This window comes from Euprymna scolopes, chromosome 8 (genome assembly GCF_053919585.1).
Source record: "Euprymna scolopes isolate OS-2025 chromosome 8, ASM5391958v1, whole genome shotgun sequence".
Taxonomy (NCBI): Eukaryota; Metazoa; Mollusca; class Cephalopoda; order Sepiida; family Sepiolidae; genus Euprymna; species Euprymna scolopes.
In genome coordinates, this window is record NC_136489.1 from 67,062,770 (window position 1) to 67,073,320 (window position 10,551).

Consider the following 10,551-nt stretch of genomic DNA (forward strand, 5'->3'; position numbering starts at 1 on the left):
TTTTTCTTTCTTTTACAGGAAGCAGTAAAAGAGGAGTCAGACTATCGCCAACCGCCAGCCATCCATCTGTCCAGTTCTGTACAAAGTCTATGTGGCATCATAGAACCCGCAGGAACAAACAATTCTGGTCAAATTGTATCACCTTTGATATCGCCGACATCATCTGTAGCCTTTCTGGTCGATGCCGGCAACAAGACGTTCCGTGAGTTCTTGCTATCCGCACTACCAATGCTAGTACACCCGGTTATAATACTTCGTCTTCTTGCTCACAAACTATTTGGCAACATGGTCAAGCGGAAAAATCTGCCGTCCGACTGCAAGCTAAAACCACCGAAAGTGCTTCCCATGGAAATCTGTCCTCCTCGAGACAGCCTTCGAGAAGGGACCACAGGTAATAATGCAGCCGGTAATGCTGACGGAGGCGGAAGTGGTGTTGGAGGGATTCAAGGTGGAAGTAATGGAGCAGGAGGAGGTAGTGGCGGAGGCGCTGGTGGTGGCAACAGCAGTGGTGGTGTAGAAAACAACGGAGGTGACGGCAATAAGGAATCGCTACCAAAACGTCGCAAAATTAACCTTCACGTCCAGATAACCAATTCACCGGAGGAGAACAACATCGCCAATAACTCGCTCAAGGTTTGCGATCGTGACCCGTCGAGACCCAACTCACTGCAAATCAAGAACGGGACGACGAAGTCAGCCTTGAGGGTGATTAGCGAGAGTCTAGTGACACCGTTGGATTTAAATATCACCGCGTCCCCTTGCAGCTTGGACAGCAACCAGGGTACCCCCGAAGGCGAATCAGCCCGTTCGGCGAGAAAACTCTTCCGTTGGTCAAGCAAGAAGCGGTTGTCCAAATCGAACGTCAATGTGTCCACTTTGCATAGAGACAGCGTGTGCAGCCAAGTAAGCCACATAAGCTCTAAAGCATCCCCTGTTTCATCTTCACAAGACATATTAGCTTTTCAAAGAGAGTTGATCAATCTGCCAACTTTCGAGCTGGACACAACCATGTACGACATATCACCAGTGTTTTCGAGGTCTAGCTCCGTACCAGAGAATCTATCAAGTCGCGTGACTAGTAGTTCGTCTGTCGAGGACACGTTGCATTCGATAACCATGGAGAACTTCGCTTCGGACAACGCGCTTTGTAACAAGGGTCAAGCGGTGCCTCAAACACCGGACTCGCTGTGTAAGTCAAACTCCGCAGTGACCATCAGGGCAACGAACATGGAAACAAGTCTAATGAATAATGCGGACGAAGAATTCGCAAGTACATCGCTTACGAACATTGTGGTTCGATTCGAGCCTCCGTCGTCGCCACTCGGCTCAAACTCGAGTCAAAGCCCGCAAACGTTCTGCGATTTCTTTTCGTCCACGACACAAACATCGAGTAAGGACGGCTCTTTGGTGATGCGTAGTCAATCCCTGACGGACAGTAGTGTGGTTGTAGTGGAGAAGTTTACAGGCCAAGCCAACAACAGCCCCGAGTCGGACGTGATGCCGGTGTTTATGAACGCAAATGGAGTATTCCAGGGCAGCAGTCCACTGGCGAACATGCTCAGCGACATACCGTATGACCACCGTGGGGTGTTGAAGGTAATGGACACGTGGGTGAGCGTCTGCAAGTCAGACCTAGAAAACAGTTCTCTTGTTATTCACGAGATGCGAGATTTTTTAAACAAACTTTCAGTATTGGGACATGAATACAAAGCCTGGTGCCACCAAACAAGTGGACTTCTTCAACTTGAGGTAAGATTTTATTAACGAAAAAATATGCATTTTTTTTCAGTATTTCCAACGTCCAAGATTTTATATTTATTTGATTTTCTCTTTTTTATACTTTCTTCTCAGTAACTCGTAGCACTTATGTCCCCTCGGCTTAAATAATAAATTACTCACCCATACATGAAGTATTATTGCCACATTAAATTGGTGTATCTTCCACATGTCTCTCACTCTTAGAAAGAAAGAGTGTTTAAATCTTATACGTCCCGCACTATCGACCAAGCACAACTTCTGCCCCATCGCCGCACTATAACATCCCTATGCCTGTTGTAAGTGCATTTTGATAGAGTATGCTCTGATCAACTCATAGCACCTGTGCTTCCTCAACGTACACACGTCTCACTAACTCAATAAGAAGAAAAATTCAATATCCACTTTGTAGAGATCCCTAGATGCCGAAGCATCTTCTAGTCTAGTAGTTTCTTCGATCGAACTGCTAAACTTTGAAAGTCACTCTCAGTCTCCTACTTTCCTTACGGTACTGAAGTTCAGTGTAAGGTAAACACGCTTCTCGCTGCTCAACGTCCTACATAGTGTCCTTGTAGGCATGATCCCAAAGAGTAGCTCCTTATGTCTAAGTGGCAATAAAGAGGATGTTTTTTTTTCAAAAATGTGACTTCATGTTAAAAATAACTTTTGATTTCTCATAAAAGATTTACTCAACAGGTTACATAGTTTGTTTTTAATTTTTTTTTTATCCCTATATCAAAATCTTCTTTCCTTGAACTTCCCGCCTGTGGAACTCTGTTCTGCTGGCTTGATTTCCAGCTGACTACAATATGATCATTCGAGTCCAATGTAAACAAGTACTTGTTAAGTTGCCCTGTAGATAATCTATTTCTAACCCATTTGCACCCCTAACTATTACGCACATATTACGATGACCACTGTACGGTCATTAACTCTTATCCTTAAGTGGCCTTCGGGCCTTGATAAGTAGTGAATTCCATGTAAAAAAAATTATAAGAATCGTTATATCTGCCTAAATGTTTGTTTTTTTTTCCGACAGAATGTTTCACCGAAACGCACTTGCGTATCTCAACGGCTTGGAGGCTGGCTGCAAAGGTGATAAAAAAAAACTGGCTGCAAAGGTGAAAAAAGAAACACACCTTGAAATATTTTCTGAGGTCATAGGGTAAAGGCTTGAGTGCACTTGTGTAAACCATGAAACAAGCAGACATAACTGATTACTACTTGAATTACATAGAATTCCTTTTTTACATATAAAAGCAAGTTTATCTAACCTATAATTGGAGAAGGGAGTCTCTCGTGCGGATTTATTATACCAAGCAAAAGGGTATGGAAATAACAACTGTCTCAAGTAGGAACGGTAAGCATGATTCCAGAGTCACGTATTCGACATGGAGGTTAAAGGTTTGCAAGACTAGCTAGATTATTTATTATAAAGAGCATATTAAGTACAATGGTTAACAGGGACTCGAATGTATGCCAAATATCTATGTATGTGTTAAAACTTACTATTTATTACATGGTGGAACGATAAAGTTGTCACCCTAAAGAAAACAATACTACGGTTTTATTTTAAAACTTTTATTGTAAATCAATTTAGGTAACTTGATTATGTAGCAAGGCTAACATATATTCAATGTAGCCGCCTTCAACCTCAATCACCACCTCGATACGGGTCTGGAACTGGGAACATGCCTTTTTCACAAGCGCCAGCAGGGGCTTGGCAAATACTCAGCAGATGGTGGCGATCAGGCTGGCTTTGGTGTTGTGGGAGGTCATGTTGGTGATGTTCTTGACGTATGACCAAACGAAGTAGTCCAGCGGGTTCAGGTCGGAGGGGGGGGGGGCAGTGAGAGAAGGGTACAAAGTCGTAGCACTCTTTCTGAAGCCTAGTCTGGGTCTCTTTGAACTTTTGGGCCGGCGCCGAGTCCTGCGCCTACCCATAACTTGGATCGGTAGAAAGCACGGGTTGTACAGCGGCGCATCTTAGATCTCGCTTATTGAACATTGTGCCCCTTTCAAGCAAGATAGAAGGCTCTTAGGATTTGTATACAATTGCCCAACTTGTAGATGATTTGCAACTTAAAATGAAAACCTGTTTTTATCAACGGAAATGGGATCATGTCGTCTTTTCTAGGATAATTTTATCGTTCCAACCTGTACACTAGTTTCCAAAACAAAATGTTCAGCTTATGTAAGTGTATGAAATCGACTTAGGTGCCTACTGTAAACGCGTCTACATAGTGAGTCTATAGTAAAGCAAGCGTTGTGCTATCCCTAACCGCATATCTCACGAACGGACCTTGGTTGAGTCCAGTTGCAAATAGAAGTTCAGAACGATTAATGCAGGGATAAATAATGACTGATGTTGTTTCAAAGTCCCTTCGTTCTATACTCGTTGCATGATCAAGGCTTGAGAGTGTAGTTTGTCCTATTATTTGATTAATAGTTGAATGGAGGATATATGAATATAGGTAAAAGTGATTGTGTAGCCCCGACAGAACTTGCACGCGCAGCCCGCATCTATAATTATTACGTCTCGCTATTTCGGTAGGCGTGTTATTGATTCTGATGTTTAAAGGAAACTTTGAACTATCACGGTTGCTTTTATTTTTTGTTTGTTTGTTTTGTTTTTGTTTTTGTTTTTTCTCGACTGTCCCATTATACTAGAATACGTATATTTATAATATAATAGCCACGTCGTTCTCGGCACGACAATATTGCCGCTAAACCCAACGCTGTTTCCGTGGTCATAACTATCATCTCTTCTGTTTGTGCCGTCCTCTCTCATATTAGCGGTTGACAAAGGTGGATGCGCACAATTTCACTGGTATGGAAATAAAATAAAATATGAAAAATACAAACTTCGACACATTCTTCAAATATCAGTAACACTCTGGGTGGATGTGTTGCATCATTAAAGGGTCAAAGTTCACGTCTTTGTCGTCTGTCGAAGCTATGGTCGTCAGTCTATTGATCAACTCATTTCTCTCATCTGCTCCGTACGACGATCTTCGCTCTACTGTCTCCAACTCGCAACTGTCGTCAACTGTCGCAAAATCAAGACTCTTCGCAAACTATCCTAACTGTTATACACTGTGGCAAAAGCCACCGCTACACCTAATACTGCCTGTAAAATAACTCTAAATATATACCAGGTCCTTTTGTTTCTGTTGACACATCTTGATTAACAATACTATTCAGCTTCCCTTTGTGTGCGTTTGTGAACAACTATTTATACCTTTATTCCACTTTAATTCTTGGGGCAACGTCGATAGTGTGACAACAATATAATGTTCTAATCTTATTAATATTAATAAAATTATGTGATCACTTTTCGTGCGTTAGTACCTGCGTATTTCTCGTGCCAATGTAACTTATATAATTAATTATATTGTTTATTAATTGTATAAATTCTGAAAGAAACATATCAATAGTTAATGCTTTATGAGGAATAGAAAGTGAATCTTAGATTTATGAAAGGTTTTTAACCTTAAAGTGTTTTCAGTACCTGATGTTTTGTTTTCTTTCTAGGGCGATTTCTATAAAAATAAATGATAAAATAAAAATATTTTAAATCCCCCTTTTTTAGAAAACAGTTAAATTATAAAATAAAATCAACTAGAATACATTTTGCTATTTCGATTTTGTTTTTAATAAATTTAAGCATTTACATTTTTTGTTAATATTTGAGACAGGAATGAATTTCAAAGTATTAAACTTTAAATTAAAAGACCGAAATCTTTGGAATGTAAATGTTTATTATATTTCGTTCGTGTTTTAAGTATTTTTCTTTCATATTTATTGCTTGTTTTTTTTTTTTTTTTGCTTAATTTTTTGATTGTTTTAATCGCTTTTTACTTTTATTTTATTATTATGCTTTACGTGATTTTTACTGCAAACAAGTGACTTTAAACTCCACAAATATTAACTTAAAACAATTTTGAAAATCCAAAAGTCTATATGCGATATTTTTCAATCAAGTTCTCAATATATTTTCAATAGAGCCACGTTAAAATTGACACGTATATCAAGTTTGATATTATTTACCCATGATTTTCTTGATGGCTGTATTTGGGATTTCCACTGAAATGCCGCCACTTCGAATTGTGTACGTTGTCGTAATTTAACTATATTTAATAACTTAATTACATATAATAATATAACTGCGTGACTATCCTTGACCTTTTGGCTAGGAGTAAAGTGTAGCATTATTTTTAATACTATATGTTATTTATACTATCCTCGTTCAACGACAGAGAGATCCTTATAGATTGAGGCAATTTTAATTTCAGTCTCAGTCCAGAGTGCGTCATTTTTGTGGAGCTAGATTTTCCTCCAAACTACGAGGCGACCTTGAATCTAACTCTGACAGGTTAAAAAAAAAATCAGTTTCCGATCTCATAAATCACGTACTACTGGGCAATGTCTCACTTCTTCTCTATCGTCGCAATGTTGCATCGATGTGTTTTTCAAGTATTTTAATAGAATGTGTTCTGATTAACTCACACCACTTGTTACCCCACGACGCATATACTCTTGACCAATTCGACAAACAGCAAAAGTCCATCTCTTCAATGTTGAGGTCACTAGATGCCGAAATTCCTTCTGCACACACAAAGGACTAAATATCCGCTTAATAACAATAGGTATAAAGCAATATATTGACTTTTGTTGAGAACGATTCGAAGGCTTCTTTGACCTTGGTTACTATATCAAGATGTAGCGGATTCCTCGGATTACCCCTACATACACTTGATCCTATAATTACAATAATTCATTCTGTGTGTTTAGTAAATAGTAACCAAGTACCATTTTCCAGGCTTTTCTATGAGAGGAAGGTCCCCAAAATTTGGCGTATTCTTTCCTAATGATCCAGCATTATCGGAAGCCGAAACAAATATTCCGCAAATGAAAACAGCCGATAAACAAGTGTACAAGGTAAACTGTTTCTTTCATAAACAATTTTTTTTTGTTTCCGTTTGTTTATACTACTGTTCTGCAGAAAATTTTATTGGACCGACGTGTGAATTTTGTACACTTGTTTATCGGCTGTTTTCATTTGCGGAATATTTGTTTCGGCTTCCGATAATGCTGGGTCATTGGGAAAGAATACACAAAATGTTGGGGACCTCTTGGCTCATTTGCGAACATGCTAACCAATCTGATACGTATAATCTTAAAAATGTGGTTAAGTTTAAGAATACATGATTCCCTGTAAAAATGCTGGTATGTGCGTGTGTGCATTGAGTGTCATTCATTTATTTCAACGAATCAGGCGATTATTGTTGACATTTGTATTCCCGATATTTTCCTAGTTAGAATCCTTTCTAGAAGAACATTGGCTACTCTCGGAAAAGACCACGTCAAGATTGCTAACCTCCCCAAATGAAAGTGTTTCTGTGGAAGGAATTCGATTTTAACAGAGTTTGAACTTGGCATCAAGTTTTTCAGTCTGTGGCGTCTACTTAACCACCGTAATACCTTACTAAAGTGTGCTGAACGTCATCCATTATGACTATTGTTGGCATTCATTTTCTAGACATCGTTCTAGTAAGATTTTTTTCTAGAATACTACCCGGTACTTACGGGAAAAATCACGTGAAGGTTGCCAACATCCCTAAGTGAAAGTGTTTCCGTGGAACGAACTGGATTTGAACTCGTTACACCTAGAATTCCAGTCCGTCTTGTTAATCACTGCAGAAGTCGCAGAATAATTAGATGGGGTTAATACTTACTACGAGATTCTATTCTCCGCCAATCTTTCTATTAAAATTAAAACATACTTCAATTACCATTAGTATTAATAGTATTATAAACTTAGGTATATTACTTAACCAGTATTTAATGTAATGCCATTTTGATAATACTTATTTTTGTTCAGGGTGTTAAAAAATTATGAAACTTCGTTTTATAATTGGGAATTCATATCCTACATTATAATTCGCCTATAAGGTTTATCTTGGATAAATTTAATTATTTCCGATTTATGGACATATCTACTTCTATGACGAAACAAGAGAAATGATGATAATAATAAAAAATGAGAATCAATATTCTTATTCTACAAATCTTGCAGTAAAGTCTACGGAAATGCGTGTACAAAAGAGTGCAATAAGAATACGAATTATTTAAATATTCCATGCAGCAATAACTTTGAGAGAGAAAAAGGCATCTATATTCGATAATTTTCCAGTAATTAAATTTATCTGCTATGAACGTAATAGACAAATTACAGATTCAGGCTATAATTAAATAAAATAGATAATCTAACAGGCTTTTATTAAATATCTCCACTCTTATTCAAAATAATTATTAAATCGAATCAAATTCAATTATTGCTTAAACAATGGCGACCCATTAATTATTTACTATCTGCATCATACGCCGTAATTTCCTTGACACACAGATTCTTAATATATCAATGGAGTTAAGCGACGTTGAACTTGGATTGCATCAGATGGTTGACTTTTGTGAGGAATCCCAAGCGCTGTATGCGGGAGGATTATGAATTTGCGCTGTCAAATAAATTCGCTCATACAGATGCATTTAACAAGTACTAATCCACGCATGCATATTTTCCTTTCTGATTACCTGACATTAAAAAGCCGAAAAAATACCCCACAAGTAAAAATAAAAAAGCAGATATACATGATTATATATATATATATATATATATATATATATATATATATATAGGTCTACAAGGAAAACTTTCTTTGAAAAACTATATTTTCTGTTACGCGATTGTTTCATAACGAGTTTACGATACTGTTCAAGTAACAAATCTCATTCGATCAACGAGTAAACCCGATCTCTTGGCCCATTTGAAAACATCCTAACCATTACAACAAATACGTATAATCTTGAACATGTTTGTATGTTTCAAAATACATAGTACCATATTGGTGACTTTATGGGAATACCAAGCGCTGTATGCGGGAGCAGGAAAAACAACCTTTAAGATATTTTTAACAAATAATTCATTAAACCCTGCTAATTCATACATGTGTAAAGACAACAGAATTACCAGTTCTGTTCGCAATCATTTGGCGATGCTCTCTGATGTGTTGTATGATCTTGTTAGTTGATAGTTTTCTGTGTTATAATTTCGCTATGCCTCTCTTTCTGTTGTGTCTTGTGCATTAGTTATTGTAGACGCGGAATATAAACTCCAAATAAGTATATATATATATATATATATATATATATATATATATATATATATATATATATATATATAAACAACTTCCTTTACTCACATAAAATTAATATACGAAAGTATAGATTTATGTGTAAACTTTAAGTATTTACTTCAAAAGTGCTCAATACGTAGGTAGACCTAGTTAGTAATTTATAAAATATATATGGCGATTAAGCTACACTGAATATTCGGCGTTTCATCCACTCTAGGATTCCTCAAGCTTATGCGCGAATTCTGTGGTTATTTATCGTTTTTATATGGTCCTCTTCTATTGAGGATTTAGTTAGCCATGGTCCTCTTCTATTGAGGATTTAGTTAGCCAATCAGCTGATTGGCTAACTAAATCCTCAATAGAAGAGGACCATATAAAAACGATAAACAACCACAGAATTCGCGCATAAGCCTGAGGAATCCTACAGTGGATGAAACACCCAATATTCAGTGTAGCTTAATCGCCATATATTTTATAAATTACTATATATATATATATATATATATATATATATATATATATATATATATATCTGAATATGACATATTCAACTGAATATGAACTCGGCTTTCCGATACAATATTCCGCCTCGTATGCTAAACTTGTCAATACATGACTGCTATTTTTATTTAAATATAATATGATGTCTTCTTTACAAATAACTTATTTTACCCAAAATAGATTTAAGGCTTTTTTTCTGTTGCGTTATTAGTGTTTGTTATTACATTTTATAATTTGGAGAATTTTTAAAATACAAAAAAAAAGCTTTAGTCAACTATAACCTTACATATAACTTTCTTCCTTATAGTTAGTGGGGATTAATCATATAAAATAGGATGAACTAACCTCGAAATTCTATGTGCTGCTGTCATTTTATGTACAATTAAAACATGATTAAATAACCACGATTGGCACTGCTTCTGACGTCTTGAAAGCTAGATATGCAGAATTGAATAGAAGAAGAAAGGATGATTGCCCCTGACATTTCCTTCGTAAGGCAACTCGACAACCCGGCTTGGTCGAGTTGCTCAAATGTGTAAAAAACTATAATTAAGAGCGACATTAAATATATAGCTCCTAGACTTACGTAGACGTTCATTCTATGTTGGAAAACAAGTAGCCGCAGATAGATACGTATTAATCAAATGAAAGTTAGGACGTTGCATAAAGTCTGCATTGGAAGTAATTTGGTATTGATTTTACAGGTAGGCAACAATACATTGACACACCAGCCCTTATTAGATCGCCACAAAGCAACATTTAATCTGGCCAGTACGAAATGCATAGGTATTTGAGATGGTATTGGCTATAGAAACAGTAATAAAAACTCGCAATGAAGCGAGTAACCTACAAAAGATATTGTTTTGAATAAGAAAACAGTTTACTTTGTTGACTTATCATATAATCAGATTTGTCGTATGTTTTCACTTGTTTTTCTTCCGGCAATAAGATTAAACCCTGCTAATTCATACATGTGTAAAGACATAAGGAGAGAATACGCTCGTGGCTGGGGTTCGCTTGTTAATTTTATATTCCCACGAAACGCCCTTCTTCGGAGAAAGCTGGTTCAACCCGCCTAGGGTGAATGTGATTTCGATTC

General features: G+C 36.9%; 1 protein-coding gene across 1 annotated transcript in view; it reads left to right on the top strand.

Annotated features, from left to right (window-relative positions):
* The window catches only part of LOC145283595 (uncharacterized), a 3,312,299-nt gene that overhangs the window by 2,633,210 nt on the left and 668,538 nt on the right, over positions 1 to 10,551 (top strand). The window contains exon 11 of the mRNA XM_080132527.1: positions 19 to 1,749. Coding sequence (XP_079988653.1) covers positions 19 to 1,749 — 1,731 coding nt within the window. The remainder of the gene's footprint in view (positions 1 to 18; positions 1,750 to 10,551) is intronic.